The sequence below is a fragment of the Anser anser genome (assembly GCF_964211835.1).
Source record: "Anser anser genome assembly, chromosome: 18".
NCBI lineage: Eukaryota > Metazoa > Chordata > Aves > Anseriformes > Anatidae > Anser > Anser anser.
The window spans coordinates 1,761,933-1,782,034 of NC_139739.1; the positions used below are offsets into that span (position 1 = coordinate 1,761,933).

Here is a 20,102-nt window from a genome sequence, read left to right on the forward strand (position 1 = left end):
TCCCAGCAAGGACCACACAGGTCCTGCACAAGACCCTGACCTAGAAAGGGCTCATCCTGCTCCCCGGGCAGGGTCCCCACACTTTGGAGAAATAAATCCAACAGCTTTGCAAAAAGGACCTCCTCTGGAGGAGGTGGCATAAAAAGTGGGGGTACCTGTTGGGGTGGGAGAAGGGCAGCATGAACTGGAACTCCACCAGGCAGGTGCCGTCCGAGAGCTGCCGGTGCTGCAGGCTGTTCAGCTCGTAGGCGATGTACCCGCGCCGCACGTACACCTGGGAGGGGGACGATGGGGGGTTACCGACGTTTGCTGCTGCATCCCTGCTCCTGCTCTGAACGTCTGCGCACCTCGGGGAAGGCACAGACACCCCCCTGTACCCCCACCCGGCCCTCACCTCCAGCGCTGCCATGCGCACAACCTGGTTGGTGTGGTAGAAGAAGATGGGCAGCACATCGAAAATGGTGGTTTCCGAGAGGATCAGTTTCTGAAGGGAGAAAGCAAAATTTAGGGCAAGGGTGGAGTGGGACCCCCCCTTGGCCCATCACAGGACAGTGGGAGGCACATCTCAGTGGGGTCCCCCAGCGTGGGCTGCAGAGGAGCGCTGACAGTGGGACAGACACTGACACCACAGCGAGGCTTTAATTGCTTTTTGGGCTATTTTTAAGCTTAAGCTACTTGCGGAGCAGACCTCCTCACCAGAGCCACCCAAAAGTAAAATTGCTTCAGTAGAGAAACACGAGGTTCCCAACCTTCAGGTTCTCAGGGCAGAATTCATGTCCGTACATGTCGATAGCAGAGAGGAATATGGACTCCACCTGGTTGTGCCGCAGCTCGTAGGAGGGCAGGTGAGAGGCGATGAGCACCTGCAAGAGGAGAGGTGACTGGGAGTGGGGACAGGGATGGGGACAGCCCAGCGCGGTGCTCACTGACCTGCCGGGCTCTCAGCGCCACTTTGGAGTGTTCAGTCTTGCTGAGCTGTGTCAGCTCGTTTAGGATGGCCGTCAGCTCGTCCGTCAGCGTGGGGTCACGGCCACACAGCTGGTCCTGCAATGCACACACCGTGATGTCGAGGTGCGAGCTGGCTCCTTGCTGCGGGCAGCACCACCACACGTCCCCAGCCCGGTGGGGACAACAGGGACAAGACCCCGTGCAGGGAACAGGGATGACAACGGGCAAAATTCTGCTCTTTGAAAGAAGTGTAGCAGTGTAATGCTAAGGAGCGGACATGAAGACCCCCTTAGCACGGCAGCCACATGGTGAAACAGAAATGGATGCTTGAATGCAAACCCAGACCCTGTGGATGCGTTGAACAGAAGAGAGGAAAGAAAATTTATCAAGTGGGATAGCGCAGGGCTGTGCGGGGATATTTTCACGGGGATAGCGCAGGGCTGTGATGGCCACAGGCAGCTGGGTACTGGGGCAGCCTTTTCCCGTCCCACAGCGATATGGAGCTCGCCTCAGCTTACAGGCTTTTCCCTGCCGCAACCCTTTGCTGCTGCACGGGCCGCACTCACAATTAACATGGTCACCAGCAGGTTCTTCTTCGCCACCTGGGCATGGGAGAAGATGCTCTCGAGCACTGGAGTCATGTCAGGTTTGTGCTGTTCCCGCAGGCTGATGACGCACTTGTCGTAGTGAGCTGTGGGGCAGAGCACCGTGAGCCCCGAAGCCCCCCCCGAGAGCCCCCCAGTCCCCGGAGCCCCCAAGCCCTCACCTTGCTGGAACTGCATCTCCACTTGCAGGTAGCGCCGCAGCAGGTCCAGCACCACTGCCTTCATGTAGCCGCGGATGCCACTGCGGTACCTGGGGAGCAAAGAGCCCGGCGTGCTGTCGGGGGGTGTGGGGGGGGACACAGGGGGACACAGGGAGCACCAGGCTCACCTCTGCACCAGCTGCACCACGCTCTGCGTGTTCATGAAGAAGACCTCCCGTTCGGCCTTCCTCTGCAGCGTGGCTGCGTGGGTGTCCAGCACCGTGGCTATCTGCGAGGGCACACAGGGGTCGGCATTGCTCAGGGCCGCCTGCTCTGCTGAGGAGAGCACTGCCGCGCGCGGGGACTTTCAGGGTCATTCCCCCACCCCCAAGTGAAAAATGCAAAGTGACGAATAAATATAAACATAAAAAATGTAAAATAAACATATATAAAAATGTAAAGATATATAAATAAATATAAATAATTAAATACAATTAATTTAATAAAATAAATAACATATAAATATAAACATAAAGATATAAAAACACATATAAAGATATATAAACATATATAAATATAAACATAAAGAACATAAACTTTTCCCCATCACTTTTTTATTTATATCACCTCTTGGCAGGACAAATTCAGGCAGAAATTCCTAGCTGGCTCTAGCTGAAAAGGGAAGCGGAGGCCAAGCTGCTCACCTGCTGGCTGGGAAAGCGGCAGAGCACGGAGGTGATGTTGCTGGCATACTGTGCCATCACCTTCCGGATCGACTTCTCCACGGAGAGAGGGATTCTTCCCGAAATGCTCGTCATGATTTCCTGCAGCTCCAGGAGGGGCAAGGAGGGGTCCCGCAGGGTTTTCATCAGCTGCGCCACCCACTCCTTCACCTGCAGGGAGCAGGGGCTGGTGCTGCCTGCACCCCGGCACCGCGCGCACCCCCGGTGCTGCCCATCGTGCAGGGCACGGGGGCTGCCAGGAGCCGGGGACGCTCTTTGCCCCGGCACCCACCTTGGCACTGAAGTAGGGCTCGGGCAGGCAGTACCCGTTCATCACGTTGGTGAGGTTGTCCAGCACGTTGCGGAGCACCTGGTGCTGCTTCTCGCCGGTGATGGGGAGGGTCTGCTGGGCCGGGAGCCCCCCTGTGAACGGCTGCGCCTGGAGAAAGCGGAGAGAGGCAGGCTGGCCTGGGTCCTTGCCAATACGGGGCTGAGCACCAAGAAGCCGCAGCTGCCCCAGCAGAACCCAGCGTGACCCCTCCAGCATCTGCTTTTGGTTGGAAGAAGCACCTAACGGTCAGCTTCGTGTTTCTGCCAGTACCACGTCATGAAAAAGATGCAGAAAAACTGCAGACGTAGACAGAGCATTATAGCTACACTAAACCATGCACGTTAACTTCTGTACCCTGAGCAAGCACGCGCAGAATGCTTACCCAGCACCATGCCAGCCCCAACGCAGCCAGCTGGGGACACAGCATGGGCGTGCAGTGCCACCCTGTGCCAGGACAAGGGCACATCCCCACCCACACCCCAGTCCCGGGCTGCTTCTCAGCTCTGTCCCCCAGCAGGCATCCCCGACACCCCGCGGACTCACAGGCTTCACTTTGGTGGGGTCGTCCAGCTCGAGGCGGGCTATGACGCAGCCTGCCTCCAGCAGCGCGCCCGGCCGCTTGACGTAGTGCACCCGCCCTGCCTCCTCCACCGTCAGCGTCATGATGATCTTCATCACCTGCGTGAAGACGGGGGGAAAATGCAAGTGCACCCACCACCGCTCTGCTGCTAAAGGGTTTGATCCTGAGCCACGCACCAGAGCTCCGGGAACGCGCTCACCTCGATCTCCGCAAACACGCTCCCTTCGGCGAGGTGCCCGCCGTCGTCCACCGTGTACTGCAGCAGCTTCCCCGCGGAGGGTGAGCGCAGCACCGTCGGGTCCTTCTCCTTCTCGAAGTCACACGTTTTGTTGCCGATGGTGATGCGGTACCTTAGGGAGAGGGAAATGTCTCACCGTGGTCCTGTGGCCGCCGCAGAGAAGGGCGCAGCGAGGAGGTACCTGTCGATCTCCTCCTTCATGTAGGTGGTGTAGCTGTTGCCGTTGTAGGAGAGAAGCAGCCCCCCGTCGTTGAGGCGGTGCACGTCTATCTCGATGTGAGTGCGGTTCATGATGATGACGTACGTGGTCAAGGACTGGCGGGCAACCTGCAGGCGGCAGCCAGACACAGACTTCAGTCAGACCTCCGAAATGTGTGCCATGGGGTTTCGAGGGGCTGGCGGGGTGTGTGTGTGTGTGTGTGTGTGAGCATCTCCCAGCGCTTGGGAGGAAAAAACTGCCATGGGACGGGAGGCTGGAGGCTCTTTTTGAAGAGCTGGTTCAACACCCAGCCAAGAGCTGCATTAACTCACAACCATGGCTCATCCTCTGCTTTTTTTTTTTTTAGGGAGTATTTTTCATGACCTTCAGCTTTAAAAGCAAGAAAAGGAAGCTCTTTATTAAGATCTGGGCTACGGGATGTATGACTATGTCTGTCTTGTTTAAATGAGGTTACCAAACTCATTTTTATGTTGCACATTTTTAAAGGACAGCCTCATATTTATTGCATCTCCCTCCTCTCAGCGGGACAGAAGAACACGTCCTTGTCCCGAGGAGAAGCCTGTGGTGCCAGCAAGCGCTGCAGCCAGCTCCTGAGGAGCACAGCACAGCCCTTACCTGGAGAACGTACTTCACACCCTCGTAGATGAGCTCCACGTCAACGATGTTCAGCAAGGAGGCTGCGGGCAGCACCTGGCCCCTGAAACACAATGGCAGGGTCAGGCACCACAAGCGTTTCATTCCTCGCCTGTGCGAGCCCTCAGGGAGCCAAGTGGGTGAGGTGTCAGCCGTGCTGCTGGCACCGGGCCGCGTGGGGAGGGCACTAAGGTGACCAGAGGGGACAGGCAGCCATTTATACACAACCCACGTGAACGCCTCTTAAAAACACATCCGGAGGCAGGCCAGGAGCTGGCAAACACGTTCAGATAAAGGCACGGAGGAGAGCTCCGTGCGTCCTCCAAGGCCAGAGGAATAACCTTGGTGCTTGAGCACAAAAACAAAAACAAGCTGCATTCAGCTGAGCTGCTTTCCCTTGAAGGCTGTTCTCACAGCCATGCGGAACATTGTTCCCCTGTCTGGATAAAGCAATATTGAGAAGCCAGAGCCCTGTGAGTCACAGCACATCCTGTGTTCCCGTGCTGCTACATCGCCCAGAGGCACTGCCTCCAAATTTGCAAAACAAAAATAAGAAAGAAAATGGCCAAGGGAAAGCAAAACCCAGGTCTCCGTGCTTGCAGGAGCCACACAGATTTCAGGAGCAGCCCTTTAGGGGTGCACTCCCTGTGTCCCCTGTGCCCATGGCCATCGGGTCCCACAGCCCCAGCACGGGCAGCTCCCCCCCTGCACCTCTCCAGCGAGTGCAGAAAGTCAGTCATGCACGTCCTGAAGGCAGCGTCTGCAACGTTCAGGGCACCACAGACGACACCCAGCATCGTGTCCGGCTTCTCTGCCTGGGGGTTGCAAATAAGGGGGTTGGGGTCTCCTCAGGGAAGGGAGAGGTGACCCCGGGGGCTGCAGGGGCCAGTCTCCTCCACCTGCACTTTCTCGGCGATCAGATGGTCCAGCCAGCCAGTGTCGATCTCGTTGTTCTGGAAGCTCTCTGTCTCCAGAAGTTTAACCAGATACTCCACCGTGGTCCGGAAATCCCCGCGGATGGAGAGCTCTTTCAGGGCCACCACCATATTCCTTTCAGGGAGAAAAAAAAAAAAAAAAACACAAAAACATTCTGTTAACGACGAAGCAGGGCTCTGCTGCATCCAAACACACTTCCCCTGCCTTCTAAGCTGTCCCCAGGCACTTCAGACACCAGGAGCTCCCTTGTTTTCCACCCCCTGCTCAGGGCAGGTGCTCACCAGCTCCGCATGCAGCACGTTTGAGGGGCTCAGTCGCCGTTAGCCCATCAACGTACCAAGGGGCTGAAGGGGCTGTTATGTAGCAGCCAAAGGCTGCAGGAAGAAAGCACAGGGATTGGAACAAGGAGTGCCCGGCCCTAGATGCCCTTGCGCCTGGACAAAACATTCCCACAGGGCAGGAAGGGGATGATACAGTGACAAGAGCATGGCTCTCCAGCTCTTTGCTCTTCAGGGTTTTTTCCAGTTTGTTGAGAAATTTACTGTTCGATGTAATATAAAGCTTTGACTTAAAACTCTTAAATACCCAAGGACAGTCCCGTTACATGTTGCCTAATTACTGAATGAACACTGCTGCTGCTCACTGGCACTAAGAACGTGACTGTCTTTAAGAACCACGTTGATTAACTGGGGCCATAACACCGCTGCGGTTTGAAAACTGTGGCTTCAATCAAACAGCCTCTGCAACACAAATAAGCTGCTCAGTGGCTGAGATAAGAGCCGGCTTTCCTGGCTCGGGCACCTATTGTGAGTCTTTCTGAGGACACTCGCTCTCAGCCCTGAGTGCCACACTCACGAAATGGCCTCCTCCCGGTTCTCTCCCCACGAGAAGCAGTGCCCAAACTGGGAATCGGCAAATTCGTGCAGACCCCCGGCAGCTGCCACGCTGAAGTACCCCCAGACGTTCTTGCTGCTGCGGAAGTTCAGCTCCTGCACTGTCCCTGAGCTGGGCTTGAAACCCTGAACAAAGAGCAGAAGGCTTTTAGAAAGCGGGCTTGGAACTCACGCGGCGTAAACAGGGAAGGGGGAACCTCTTTGCCTTTTATGAAGATTTAATTCACCCCGTGGGCTGAATTCCCTCCAGCTCTGTCCTGCTGGGGAGGACCGTGCCCGGTTCGCCCCCCAGCAGCAGGGTCCTCGTGTCCCCAGGGCTCACCTCCTCGGGGTTCTCGCTGGTGATGCGCGCCGCGATGACGTGGCCCCTGGGCACGGGGGCGTTGGTGGGGCTGTTGAAGCAGATGGGCGTATCGCCCCACGGGCTCTCCCCGTACAGCACACGGATGTCTTTTATCCTGTGCAAGGGGATGCCCATTGCAATCTGCAGGAGCAAGAAAGAGGGCTTCAGCTGCTGGAACAAGGCTTTAGCGTCAAAATGACAGCTCAGCGACACCGCCAGATGGTCTGAATGAAGAGCAATGGGAAGAGGAGCTGTGCTGCAGACAGCTCCTCCAGGCAAGGAGCAGGAGCAGAAGGAGGGACATCGCAGTGATTCTGCCTGCACCCTACACACTGCTATATGGGACAGCTTCCCTCTGCAAGCCTCCAACCTAGCGCTTTTCCCTAAACTGCAACATTTCTTCCTTTTATACAGCTTGTGAAGTCACCCACGTGCATGCAGGTACCTGGAGCTGGGCAGCGGGGAGGTTCACATCTGCAATCATTTCCGTGCAAGGGTGCTCGACCTGCAGGCGCGGGTTCAGCTCGAGGAAGTGGAAGCTCCCGTCCTCACTGTAGAGGTACTCCACGGTGCCCGTGCTCACGTAGCCCACCATCTGTGCCAGGCGGACCGCACACTGCAGGAGAGCGTGAAACCACGGCGCTGAGAAACGCCCCTCGATTCACCACTGCAGAGCCAGGGTTGTCCCGGACAAAACGGCAGCAGTGTCCCTGCACGGATCAAAGGACACGAGCAAGCCCAACGGGCATTTTTGGGGAGGCCCTGGTGCCCCAAAACCATGGGAAACCCAGCAAGGAACAGGCCATCTTCTCTTTGTCACCTGCAGGCTGGGGCCACCCACCTTCTCCATCACCTCGATGACAGCAGGAGCTGCGATAGTGGTGGGTGCCTCCTCGATGATCTTCTGGTGCCGGCGTTGAATGGAGCAGTCACGGCCGAAGAGGGAGATGGCGTTGCCGTACTCATCGGCCAGCACCTGCACCTCCAGGTGCCGCGCGTGCTGAGCCAGCTGCATCAGGAAGATGGGGGACCCAGGTGCCTCTGCCTGCACCTGCGGCAGAGAGAGGGTCACACTTCAGCATCTAAATTTAAATTTACCTCCAAAATTAATCCCAGGTCCTGCAGCAAGCCCAGGAGGGAAGCACTAGGTGCCTAGGGTGGGAGCAGGACCCTGGTGCGTGTCCCAGCCTGGCTGAGGGGACAGGGAGGGACAAGACAAGGGCTCCAGGCACCTCTCACCTGTCGGAAGCAGGCACCCAATTCCTCTGCTGCCTCCACTTTTCGGATGCCTTTGCCCCCCCCACCTTCTGCTGCCTTGACCATCAGCGGGTAGCCGATCTTCTTGGCCACCTGAGGGGAACAAGGACTGGGGAGGCCAAAGAGCTCTGGACCCCAGCCGGCTCATCCTGAGCTGCACCCACACAGAGGGACACACTGCTGTCAAAACGTCCGCGCATTGCTGGTGTGTGGCTGGGAGCCCAGAAGGGCTGAAGCCTGCAGGCTCCGAAGAGAAAAGGTGGTGCACAGGGGACAAGCGGCTGCCCGTGGGCTCAGCTTTACCTCCAGGCCTTCCTCCACATCCTTCACACAGCCCTGCGCGTACGTCTCGAGGGGGATGCTGATCATCTGCTGACCCTTCTGGTCCTCCTCAGACCACTGGGCCACTAGACCTGTGAGCACGCCCAGGGACACGGTCACCAAAGGGGTGGCAGGGCCACCACGGGGACTGCCTGCTGGTTATGCCCAGGGTAGCTGGGGATCCCACGGGGACACATGCCACTTCCCCTGGGTCCATGTACCCCATCCCCAAAAACCCTCTGCCCAAACCAGCTGCTGTGGGGTCGCCAGTGTCAACAGCCACCCTGTGGCCAGCTGAGACAGGGACCCCCAGCCCCGGCACTTGCTTTGGGAGAGAAGGAGAGGCAGGGAGCAGAGAAACGGGCATGGGGAGGGTGTGTAGGGCCACATGGAGGCACTTACCGCTCCCGCTCCACGGCAGCGTGGGGATCTGGACTGTCTGAGCCACAATGGTGGAGGCGACTTTGTCCCCCAGGGCCCACATGGCATCGCTGGGGGGACCTTTGGACGAGGAGGGAAGGGATGAGCTGGGCCAGCCGGCCCATCCCCACTGCCCAGAGGTGATCGACACTGCAAAAAGCTGCTCCCCACCGAGCTGGCACCATCCGCCATGGGGATGGCCCCTCTGCGAAGGCAGGGGTGCAGGAAATACCCCCCCCAGACCCATTGTGCAGTGCGGGATGGAGCTCAACCCCTCTCCAAGGGGCAGCCCAGGAGGTCTGCTCCCATCCACGACACACGAAACAGGCAGATGCACGCACAGATGCGTGAAACTGGTGTCACTGAGGACCAAGCGTGCACGCGCCCGCTTCCCAGTGCCCACTGCTCCCTCCAGCGAATGGAAAGCAGCCAGACCTTACCTAGGAAAGCTATCCCATTTTTCTGCAGCAGCTCTGGCAGCTTGGGGTTTTCCGAGGCATGTCCCCAGCCAGCCCATACAGCCTGGAACAAGACAGGGAGAAGCACAAGCCATTATCTGCTGCACCAGCACCTCCCTTTGGCCATGGCATCATGCCTGATGATGGGCATCACCCCACTCAGAGCACCCCTTCTGCTCTCTGTGTTTCCCCTGGGGGCTCCCGACAATTAATCGCAGCCCTTGCTGGCATGGGAGCTGGGCATCCTGGCACCAGCATGGTCCCAAATCACACTTAAATGGTCCTAAATCACAGCAAATCTTCGTGCCTTTCCCTGTTTCCCAGACCATGGGGGCCAAGGGAAATGTCTCTGCCAATTTCCACACCATCCCCTTCAGCTTTGCCCTCCACACAAAGCTGGTAGTCCTCTAAGTCATCAGGGCAAGCCCAGCAAAGAAGTGGGAGGCCAGCGAGCAGCTGTTACCTGGACCGGGATCCGTTTGGAAATGTCCACGATCAGCTCCACGTTGGCGTAGTTGTTGTTGTTGGCCCCCCCAGGGACGGGCACGTAGTGATCAGCCATTTTGATGTACTCTGAAAGACAGCACGTGGTGGCAGTGGGAGTGGGGAAAGTTATTTACTCCCAGACCTGGATGCATGGAAAGGCAGTGGGTGACCCCAGGCTGAGCAGAGCATCCCACATCCCAGGCAGCAATGGGGGAAGGAGGGGAGGGCCGTCCCTGCTCAGCCCCAGGTTGGGAGGCACCGCTCCTTGGAGCGGTTTCAGAAATTACCTGCGTTAGCCTTGAGATCTTCGGGGGTAACCATGACCACAAAGCGAATGGCACGCTCGTTTCGGAACATCTCGTAGGCCCACCGGCGGATGGAGCGCATGCACTTGACGGCGGCGATGCCGTTGTTGGCGATCAGGACCTGTGGGGACAGAGACAGGGGGGTGAGAGGAGCAAGCGTGGGGGCGAGGGAGCTGAAACCCTCCTGGCTGTGGAGGGGCACGGGTGGGCGTGCAGCCCCAGGAATGGCAGCGCAGGGGCAGGGTTTGGGGCAAGACGTTGGGCAGTTCCAGCTGGGAGCAAGGTGAGGAGAAAAGCCAAGCCACAGACAGGTGGACAGGCTGGCGAGGCTCATTAACAGCAGCCTGGAGCTAACGAAGAACAGGACTTCGGCCTTAATTAGTGTCACTCATGTAGTGCATGAGTGCACAACAGCATTCAGAGGGCTCTGCTCTCCGAGGGGGGGGGTGTGAAGCCGAGGGGACAAGGGCTCTGTCTGCTCCAGGGGGATGTGGGCAGCACGGGGAGCACAAGGATACACGGCGAAAAGCGAGCACCCCGCCGCCAGGCACAGGCAGGGCTGCGCGGGAAGCCACCTTCTCGATGACACGGTTCCCCCCGAAGCGGGTGACGAACTCGGCGGGCGAGGCGACGGTGAAGTCCCGCTGCAGGTCCATCTTCCTGTGCTCGCGGCCGCGCTTCGCCAGGTGCAGCCCGGACATGCTAGGCCTGCAGCGGGACGGGAGAGACATCAGCGAGGGGCGCAAACCAGCTGGGAGCACGGCGAAGGCTCCTGCCCGCCCAGGCTGCCTGGGAGGAGTCAGTCCTGGGGGCAGCCGGCGGCTTAGCACGAGCCAGCAAAGACCCAGATAAGACTTTGCCTCCTCCGCGGTTTCCTCTGATGAAAGCAAAAAGCCAGCCCTCAGCTGCTGGCTCCTGCAGGGAACACAAAGAAGGCGCTCCCCGTGCTACCAGCTCCCCCTCACCCAGTGGGCTCTCTCCAGGGACGTTTAGCACCTGCCGCAAAACTGCAGTGAAAACCACTTCCAGCTGAGCTAAACAGGACGAGCAGTTCGGGATGAGCAGAGGATTTTGTGATTTCGACTCCCCACCCCTGGGAAAAGCGCAGGTGACCTCCGAGGACACGGAGCGGCCGCAGGTCCACGTCTATGCACCGTGTTTGGCAGCCCCAGGGGCTGGCTGAGGCCCCGGCACACAGGACGAAACCCTGAGGTTTGGAAGCCCGGGTGCCCCTGAGCCCACCCTGAGCCTGCCCCGGGGTTGCTGAGGGAGGGCAAAGAGCAGGCAGCGCTCTGCGAGCAAGGCTTGGAAGGAGCGTGGCGTTCCTTCCCCAAAAGCTCTTTTGGGGATTTGCTCTTGCACAGCCTGCAGCGACAGCACCCCCGGGTCAGTACTGGGTCAGACCCCATCCTGCCCGCTCCGTGGCCCTGAAATCCCCGAAATAACTCCCCGGGCGCATCACATCACCAGGAGGGCTCACCCCTAGCACAGTTTTCCCCTGAAGGCATCTCCACAAGCACCGGGGCCGTTCCTGGTCTCCCACCCCACAGCCGCAGGGGGCAGCCGGGGGGCCGTGCTGGTGGCTGGGCCGGCCCCAAGGGCTCAGCGGTGGGACGACCCTCGTGCCCCCACAGCCATATGGCACATCCCTGCTGCCATCCAGAAGTTGTAAGCAACTTTCTCTTTTAATTACCAGATCCACATTCTCCCCTCATCACCCAGCCAGGCCTAATGACATCGGACCTTTGGTTAGAATTCCAAGAGCGAGCTACAAATAAGTGAAGGGAGAAGGACAAGCACCCCCAAATGACCAGACTTCACACTAGCGGCACATTTATTTTAAGGAGAAACATGCCGACACCCCCTGGGAGGTCAGGAAACGTCCCATTCCCTCCATACACTCAGGATATTTTACGAATAGCCACAATTTTACAAAGTTATCCATTTATCGCTTCCCAGGGCATCCCCCCTGCTGCTCAGCAGCTCGGCTTCCCCCCCCACAGCCCCGAGCCCCCTGCAAACCAGCGCCAACGCACCCGTGCCATCCTGCAAACCGCAGCAGCCGCCTCCCCAGCGTGCGTCAGGTGCTGACGGAAGAAAATTCCTCCCATGGTAAAGCGCAGACGAAAAGCAGCGGGGCCCACTAGCGAGGCGGTGCCTGACACCTTCCGAACTCCCAGCTCAACAAGAAGGCACCGTTTGGCTGAGCTCGGCGGCCGGGCTGTCGGTTTTCATAATGCGTTCCCGCAAAGGTCTTTTATTTTTAACCGTGGTGGGAGCGGAGGAGCCGGGCAGCAAGGCTTTGTTTCCAGTTATTTATAATTGTCGTCAGCTGCATTTGCCTGGGAAGCTGTCGGGTGCTGCCAGCAGGCAGCGGCTCCTGTCCCCTTGCACAAATGGCACGGAGCATTGCTCCTGCGGGCTCGGGTCAGTCTAGGCTCTTACTCAAACTGAGGTTTGAGAAGCCAAGAGATGTTTTGGAAAACTCGGTACTGACAAGAGAAAGAAGCTCCCCCATTCCTGCATCTTCTGGTTAAAAAAAAAAAAAATGGTTTTGTAACTCAGCCAGAATAAGTGGGGCACTACCCACAGAATAAGGCTCACCTGCTTTTCATCAACTCATCACACAGCAAAACCACCGAAGTGTTACTTTTTTTCCTTTAGTAATTCATCTGGAATGGCTGCAAGGGCAGAGGATGGGCAGGAGGGCTTCGCTGCTTTCCCAAACACCGCAGCAAAACCACCAGCAAGTGCCCCCCACCTCCAGCTGCTCTGGGGCAGCCCCGGGGACAGCCGCAGCGAGCCTGCCAGGCTGCATGGGGGCACGGCAGCACCCCACGACCCCCTGGGGGCACATCAATGTACCCCCCCGATAGAAGAAGGAAAGTGCTTGCAGCAGCTGGGCTGGCAGCAGGACCCGGCCCCTGTGGGACCTGGCCCCAAGGGCGCAGGGCAATACATGCGTGTACAAATACATGTGCAAGTGCAACTGCACGTGCAAATTCATGGGTAAGTGCACACACAAGTGCCCCATCACAGGACTCAGCTTAATTTGGAGATCTATCCCCCCCCCCCCCCCCCAAATGCAGCCAGTGATGCTCGTGCACAAAACAGGCACCCAGGCTGCAGGGCAAATGCCAGCGGCACCCACTGCTCGTCCCCCAGGCTCAGCACCAAGACCAACACCAATTTCGTCTCGTTGTGCAAGAGCCCCCCCATGTCCCAACGCCCCCCCGGTCCTGCACCAAGCACAGCTGTGGCCAATGCACGGGGAGGTGGTGCAGGGACAGAGAGAAACAGGAAAACAAAAGAGGAAGAGAAAACGGCAGAAATTTGGTACGTTGGCTTCAGGGCTGGGGTTTGCACTTAAAGGAACATCACACACACACAAAAAGCGGTTTCCAACCCATTTCTTGACATCCAAAATCACTGTAAAAAGCAACCCCGTTCCAGACATCCTTGCTGGAGATCCAGGTGCACGACACTGCTGTCACACAGGGCCTCTCAGACACATCCACCCCTCTTTCCAGGGTGCTGCTGTTAGCCTTATTATCAGGGGTTTTTGTGCAGCACCAAAGGCGCAGGGGGCAGGACTGGGACATCAGTGCGGTGATCTGCTAAGCACCTGCAGGTGTGGGTTTTTTTTTTTTTTTTAGCAACAAGGGCCCCGAGGTTGGAGAAATGCACCACCCAAAAAGCATCTGCCTGGCCTGAAACCGCTCCTTTTGGCTCCCGACCCCTCACGTCATACCTCATGCCCACGGTGGGCTCCAACGAGGCGGTCACGGCGGGGGCCTCAGCACCGGCTCCCCCTGCGCCGGCCAGGCTGCTGCGCCGGCCGCCCACCCTGAAGGCTGCAGCCACCACCTCATCGTCGGAGGAGTTTTCATCGAAGGAGCCCAGCACAAATTTGGCCAAGGCCGGCCGGCGGAGAGCGGCGGGGTTGTACACCGCGATCTGCTCCTGCTCCCCCGCGGCAGCCCTGCCGAGCTGCAGAGGGAGGCTTGGGGCCGGGGGGCTTGGCTGTGCCGGGGGGCTTGGCTGTGCCAGGGGGGCTGCGGGCCCTGAGGGGGGCAGCGGGGCCGGGCTCTGCTCGGGCATCTCCTCCTTCCTGAGGCTAGAGCTGGACATCTTGAGGCAGATCAGCAGCGCGAGGATCAGCAGGAGCGCGGCCACCAGCACCATTCAGTTGCCCTGGGGAGAAGCCGGAGACGCTCCCTGAGCAGTTTTGCTGCATCACGGGCTGAGCTCGACCATCGGGGGATCCTTTCCGCCCAGCTCCGAGCTGCCGGAGCCAGCGGCAGCCCCGACACCGCCAGCCATCACAGCCAGGGGATGGGAGCCCCCCCCGTACCCTCCCCGTGCTCCCCACAGCACCCAGCCCACCCCTCCCCACCTCAGCCGCCAGCACTCGGAGCTGCTTTTTCACTTCCAAAACCAGCATCTTGGCAGCAGCGGCGCTGCTCTTCCGTCGGGATGGGAACAGCCACCCCGCGGCTGGAGGCTGCCGCTCAGGGGGCTAAAATGGGCGCCATGCGGTGAGGGGGTGGCCCCGGGCGCCCCCAGCCACTGTCACCCAAGGGTAGCAGCAGCCCTGTGGTGACAGGGGTGACCCCAGCCACGCTGGGTCCTCAGGGCAGGGTGGCTGTTAAACCGAAAAAAATCAGTTCTGTGAACTGTTGAGGGGGGGAGGAACGACAAAGGGGGGAACCGCCGTGCTCCCGTCCTGTGAGGTGTGACCTCCCCCCCTCCATCTCAACAAACACTCAGCACTAATGCTCATTTTGTTGGTTTATTATTAAGAAAGAGCCCATCCTAGGGGCTGCAGGGCTCCTCCGTGCACCCCTCATGTCCCCACGTCAGCCCCCCCACTTCACAGCTCCGCATGTACCCATGGAGGGGGTCCCCAATCCCACCACCCCCCCCAAAATCCCCGGCAGCAGCTGTATTTAACCCCCGGCATCACAAAACCCAACTGGGGCCACTCACCATCGCTCCGAGCCCCCGGCGTCCCGGGACGAGCCCAAACCCAGACTTGGCCACCTGAGGGGCCTCAGCTCCGGGCCGGGCCCCGCCACGCCGCCCTGGCCGCGTTTATCAGGGCTGGTGGCACTCGGTCCCCTCGCCAGGCCGGGTGACCGCTGTGTGCTGGGGGGGGAGAAGCGCGTGTCCTTGCCCCCCCCAGGGCCTGCAGGCTGGGGGCATCGCCTGACCGCCCGCGGGGTTTCACATTTCAGGCCCCCACAGCCTGCGTTAGGTTTTCCTCGCTCGCACGTGACGCTAACGTCAAGCTGAAATATTTCCCTGTTAGCACGCCTGGAAAACTTCTGCTGGAGGAGAGAGTGGAAAGCAGAGGCGGCGACACCCGATCCTTGTGGGACAAAGGTGCCGGGCCTGCGTAGGGTGACGAAGAGGAGCTCCCGGCCAGCCCTTGGCCAGCAGCCCCCAGTCAGGTCTCACCCAGGCCCCCCCCACAGCTCCTTTCTAACCATATCAGATCACAGCACAACATAAACGGAGAAGTTTTTATTTAAAAAAAAACAAATCTGGAAAAACAAACAAACCTCAACACATTTGAAAACTTGACTAGTGTTACCTTTCAGAGTAAATACAAAAGAAAGGTTTACAAGGGCATTCTATAAAAACTTGAGTACAGAACAAGGCACTTTCATTAAAAGAAAGTATGAAGTCAAAGCTGGACTGGAAACCCAGAAGCAACAAGTCCTCATCTTCCGCCTGGAGTGATGATGAGCTATTTTCTACAGTGGCTAGAACCCTCCTTTTACTTCTATGAAGGCAAAGCACAAAACTATCTCTGTGTTACAATCTTAAAAGATCTGATCTGAAACCTTCAGCCCATCAACTGGCAAACCTCGATGGACAAAACTTCTGTTGAAATCAGCAGTTATTTGTCAGTGAGATCTGCAGGAAAATCCCCACTCAGCACAGGAGCTTTTTTTTTTTTTTGAGACCGCTTTCGTATCTTATGTTCTGATTTTACAGAACATCCAGCGATCCAGCTCCAGTGGTATACGCCATACAGGATCACCCCAGGGTTCATCGTCATCACAGCTTACCTGTCAACCAAGTGATTAACACAGCACACAGTCTAAAAAAAACCCTTAGATCCCCCTTTAAAGGGCATGTTTCCTTTGGGAACAAAAAGCTCAGAACATGACCGGAGTGTTGGTCACAGGCTGCCCTTGGCTGCTGGGCAGGTTAGCCCTGAAACCTTGAGAACAGACACAGCAAGTAAAGCATATGACAGTGTATTAACAGTCCCAAGAACTTGTGTTTCTAATAAATCTTGCATCTGTAGCAAAAACGGGGGGCGAAAAAAAAGTCTTCTCCCACAAGGGGAATCAGAGTGGCTCTAGTTTCACTCCCCCAAAAAAGAAACCCAGATTTGCACAGCAAAATGCTAAGGAGGAAGAGGTAAGGCAAGGCGTTATTTACAAAAGCTGAACAGCTTAACCTGTAACAATTCACATCCCTTCACAAGCAAACATTTTCCCATCATAACAAACACAAATTAACATGGAACTGTTTTCCTTTGCTTCAAACCAGGCTGAAATCTGTTCAAAAAGTAGTCAAAACAGTCCACATAACATTCAAATTTGCTCTTAAAACAAAAGAGAATCCGAGAGTTAGGTCTTTTGTTCCTTGAACAACGTCAGGAGAACAATCTCAGGTCAGCAGAAGTTCTGCAGAAACGAGACAACCCTTGAAACAGGGGCTGTTTCTGACCACCAGACCCCACAGCTCATGCTCGCAGCTCAGAGCGCTCTCCAGTCAATGGGCTTCTTGCCGGATTTCTTCAGCAATTCGTTTGTCTTAGAGAAATGCCGACAGCCAAAAAATCCCCTGTTCACAGAGAGAGGCGAAGGATGAACCGTCTGCAGGACGTGGTGGCGCTTCTGTGAAAGGTAAAAGGAAAAAAAACCTCATTAGATCTGCATGGTTTTATCTCCCTGGACGAGGCTGGCTGCTCCACTTCCTAGCAAGCAGATGTAATTTCCTCTCCACATTTCCTCGGTCTCTCCTGAGAAAGGAAGGCCCAAAAACCCAGCCATGAAGGCAAAGACTTTTGTTCCACTGAGCAGAGGCAGGAGGGGCTGTGCACAGAAACAACAACACCCAGCCCTTTTCTCAGTTGCTGTAATCCTAACAAATTTTACCCTTATTCACAAGACCCTTCCTAGAAATACTGTCTGGGTCATCAACTGGATGCTCTTCTGAGAGCAAGAGGTTACGCTTGCTCCACTTTTGTTGCCTAATTCTGGCAAAGACCAAGCTAGAACAAAAAGACAAGTTTGACAGCAGAGTTCAAGCAGGGAGGAAAAACTCAACTCTGTAAGGAAACTGCCCTCTAGTGTCCACCATTCAACTGACAAAAAAAAAGTCTGAAAAGAGAAATAATCTGTACCCTGTCAATAGAGCTGCCTTTCTTCTGCGCGTAGGCTCCCCAGAGCATGAAGACAACGCCATCCAAGTTCTTGTTCAGCCAGGACACCACCACATCTGTGAACTGCTCCCAGCCCTTCTCCTTGTGGGAGGTGGCCTGGTGAGCTCGCACCGTGAGGACAGCATTGAGCAGGAGCACGCCTAGCACACAAACAAAGCCACGTTAACTGCCTTTTCCTGCTTCCCCTGAGAAATGGTGAGTAACTGGAGGCGTTCCTAGGATCTCAGTTAACTTACCTTGCTTGGCCCACCCTGTTAGATCTCCATGACCGGGGTGAGTGAAGTCTTCGATATCAGTAGACAGTTCCTTGTAAATATTTTCTAAGCTGGGGGCAGGAAGGGAAGGAAAAATGAGACTTAAAATTATGCTTCTGAAGCAAACTAATGATCTGGTATTTAGATATTCAGCAAAACTTATATGATAAGGTATCTCAGAATCTTTATTCAATTTCTACTTAAGTTACTATTACTCCTCCTTGGAAAATTAGAGCTTTGCCTTTCCTACCAGTTATCAAGCAAGTCCTAACCTTGCAAGCACTTCCAGCAGCATCCAAGTCTCATAAATTCACTGCCAACAACTAAGACACACCTGTGCTCTTAGAAGTGCACGTTTAAAGATAAGAGCAGACAGCGCCGCTTACTGCTCTTACACTAAACAATGAGATTATTGATTTTAATTTAATCATTTAAGATAACGCAGCCGTTTGTAGCAGCTGGGCAACAAGGCCTCTTTGTGTGCCTGGCTAGATGCTTTAGGAGAAGGCCTCAGCACCACAAGTGTAAATTTAAGTCTAAGCATGCTCTTCAGAATGCTACCTCCAGAGAATTATGCACATCTTCAAAATGATCTTTCCTCTAGGCAATGCACAACTCAAGGTTCAGCAGCTGTGACATATCCCCTGTCAATGATCTGACTTGCAGCCATGCGTAACAGAATAAATAGTTTGTAAATAACAGTACTTTTGCAAATTGAGTACTGCCATACCTGGGTGGAGGTGGAACGGGCTTCTGGACACTGAAACAGAGCCCATGAGCTTGATTAGGTCCATGATAGGGATCTTGTCCCAAGATTACAACCTTCACCTGAAAGCAGAACTTTATTATTACTGAGTTGCAATCAGCATTATTGCCAAAAGAGAAAAAAAAGCTTACAAGCAAGCTCTATCCTAAAACAGGCAGACAAAAACCCAAAGAACCGACATACCTCACTACACACAAGTTAAGGAACACAGCTCCTACCTAAGTCTAAACTCACCGCAGTTTTTCTGCCAAGGTTATGGAAGTACTTTGAGTACAAACAACCAAAGCTTTCAAAAATCCACAACACTACGAGGGTATTTTCCAAGGAGGTTTCCTTAGATTTGAATTTTACGACTCATTCACAGTGATATCCACGATTACAAACACAGCTTATTGCCAAGGGGATTACCTAAGCCAGTCACACATATTTTTAATTACAGCTCATTAACATAGTGGAAAAAAGCAAGTTGTACAAGATGCAAAAACAGGCACTATGTTATATGCCGATAACGCTAAAAATAAGGTCAAGAGCCCCATTGAATGTTTAAGGGAAAGCCCACAGCCGGCAATAAAACATCAAAACTGAACTTGGGTGTGGGAGGAGATCGACAGAGCGGGACCCGCAGGTGCTGTGAGCCAGCGGCACCCACGCCGGGGCAGCCCGCAGGACCCCACAGCCGTGCCCGTTCCCCCCCCCCCGAGACTGGCACCCCCCCAGCCGCACTCACATCCCTGAAGTCGCACATCTGCGTCCAGGTGAAGACCTGCTCCGGGGGCGGGTACACGGTGTGCCGCTTCCTCTCCTCCGCCACGAAGGCCATCAGCTGCGGGCAGAGCGGGCGGATCAGCAGGGACCGGGACCGGGACCGGGACCGGGACCGGGACCCCCCCCCCACCCCGGCCCGGCGCTCACCTCCAGGAAGTAGGGCTTGGAGAACTCCTTGGCCAGCTGCCGCCGCCAGCTCTCCCCGAAGCCCGGCGGCACGTTGCGCTCTGCCAGCCGCTGCAGCGCCGCCTCCTTGTTCCTGCGGATCCGCTCCTGCTGCTCCGGGCTCAGCGGCGAGGCCCCGCCCGCCTCGCTCCCCGCAGCCTTCGCCTTCTTGGCGGCGGCGGCGGCACCACCGGCCTGGAAACGGCGAACGAGCAGGCGGCTGCAGAGCGGGCCCAGCCTCTGGCCGAGCCCCCGGAGCGGCCCGGACGCCATTCCGAGCCGTTCCGCGCCCCGCTCCGCCCCGCTCAGGGCGGTCCCGCGGTGCCCGCGCCCCACGCGGCTTTTTCGCGGCAAAACAGCGCCGAGCCCCGCCCCCCGCGCGCTCTGAATTTCCTATTGGCCGCGGGCAGACGGTCCGCTCCTCCCTATTGGCCAGCCGCAGCGGCGCGGGGCCAGTCTACCTAGCAACCGTGCCCTGAGGATGCCCCCCGAGCCCATGGGGCGCCGGCGGAGCGCGGGCTCCTTTGGCGGGGCGGCGCCGCGGCGTTGGGACGGGACCGGAGCCCCGCATCCCCCCCGGGACACCGGCACCCCCCCGCCCCCCGTGTACCCCCAGGTCCCCGCTCCCCCCAGCAGCCGCTCCCCGCATCCCTCTCCCCATCACCTCCGCATCGCCGCCCGGCTCCGGGGAGCGGCTGCGCTTCCTGGCGGGCGCGGGGCCGAAGAAGGAGAGCAGCGTGCGCTGCCCGATCATGGCTGCGGCGGCGGCGGCGGGACCCGCGTGGGCTGGGGAGGCGAATTGGCGCCAAAACCGGACGAGGGGGCGGGGCGAGGGGCGGGGCGGGGCGGGG

General features: G+C 57.1%; 2 protein-coding genes across 3 annotated transcripts in view; both read right to left on the reverse strand.

The window, feature by feature from the left end:
- ACACB (acetyl-CoA carboxylase beta) overlaps positions 1–14,992 on the reverse strand; it is a 25,287-nt gene extending 10,295 nt beyond the window's left edge. The window contains exons 1-28 of the mRNA XM_083804134.1: positions 14,826–14,992; positions 13,588–14,030; positions 10,412–10,544; positions 9,819–9,957; positions 9,509–9,618; positions 9,028–9,109; positions 8,570–8,668; positions 8,150–8,259; positions 7,829–7,939; positions 7,431–7,640; positions 7,035–7,205; positions 6,569–6,730; positions 6,209–6,372; positions 5,317–5,467; positions 5,129–5,232; positions 4,400–4,481; positions 3,746–3,891; positions 3,526–3,676; positions 3,290–3,424; positions 2,708–2,854; positions 2,398–2,586; positions 1,882–1,982; positions 1,715–1,803; positions 1,515–1,639; positions 931–1,044; positions 750–863; positions 395–484; positions 156–274 (exon numbers count right to left, since the gene is read on the reverse strand). Of these exons, the coding sequence (XP_083660260.1) occupies positions 156–274; positions 395–484; positions 750–863; positions 931–1,044; positions 1,515–1,639; positions 1,715–1,803; positions 1,882–1,982; positions 2,398–2,586; positions 2,708–2,854; positions 3,290–3,424; positions 3,526–3,676; positions 3,746–3,891; positions 4,400–4,481; positions 5,129–5,232; positions 5,317–5,467; positions 6,209–6,372; positions 6,569–6,730; positions 7,035–7,205; positions 7,431–7,640; positions 7,829–7,939; positions 8,150–8,259; positions 8,570–8,668; positions 9,028–9,109; positions 9,509–9,618; positions 9,819–9,957; positions 10,412–10,544; positions 13,588–14,021 (3,782 nt within the window). The 5' untranslated portion in view covers positions 14,022–14,030; positions 14,826–14,992. The remainder of the gene's footprint in view (positions 1–155; positions 275–394; positions 485–749; positions 864–930; positions 1,045–1,514; positions 1,640–1,714; positions 1,804–1,881; positions 1,983–2,397; positions 2,587–2,707; positions 2,855–3,289; positions 3,425–3,525; positions 3,677–3,745; positions 3,892–4,399; positions 4,482–5,128; positions 5,233–5,316; positions 5,468–6,208; positions 6,373–6,568; positions 6,731–7,034; positions 7,206–7,430; positions 7,641–7,828; positions 7,940–8,149; positions 8,260–8,569; positions 8,669–9,027; positions 9,110–9,508; positions 9,619–9,818; positions 9,958–10,411; positions 10,545–13,587; positions 14,031–14,825) is intronic.
- Positions 14,993–15,347: 355 nt separating this feature from the next.
- Positions 15,348–20,071, reverse strand: UNG (uracil DNA glycosylase). Of its 2 annotated transcripts, XM_083804128.1 has the most exons (7): positions 19,916–20,070; positions 19,234–19,446; positions 19,049–19,144; positions 18,286–18,383; positions 17,538–17,626; positions 17,263–17,441; positions 15,348–16,753 (listed from the first exon to the last, which is right to left on the reverse strand). In XM_083804128.1, the coding sequence occupies exons 1-7, from the start codon at positions 20,003–20,005 to the stop codon at positions 16,613–16,615; spliced, it is 906 nt and encodes a 301-aa protein (XP_083660254.1). In that variant the 5' UTR covers positions 20,006–20,070; the 3' UTR covers positions 15,348–16,612. The 2 variants fall into 2 exon arrangements, with proteins under 2 accessions (XP_083660254.1, XP_083660255.1); XM_083804129.1 differs by lacking the exon at positions 19,049–19,144 and having other exon boundaries at positions 19,916–20,071.
- Positions 20,072–20,102: the final 31 nt, after the last annotated feature.

Coding starts and splice junctions, on each gene's coding strand:
- UNG (XM_083804128.1), bottom strand. CDS start 20,005: ATGATCGGGCAGCGCACGCTGCTCTCCTTCTTCGGCCCCGCGCCCGCC. Junction 18,384..19,048: donor AGATGTGCGACTTCAGGGAT/GTGAGTGCGGCT, acceptor TTCTGCTTTCAG/GTGAAGGTTGTAATCTTGGG. Junction 16,754..17,262: donor AAGGCAGCTCTATTGACAGG/GTACAGATTATT, acceptor TACCTTTCACAG/AAGCGCCACCACGTCCTGCA.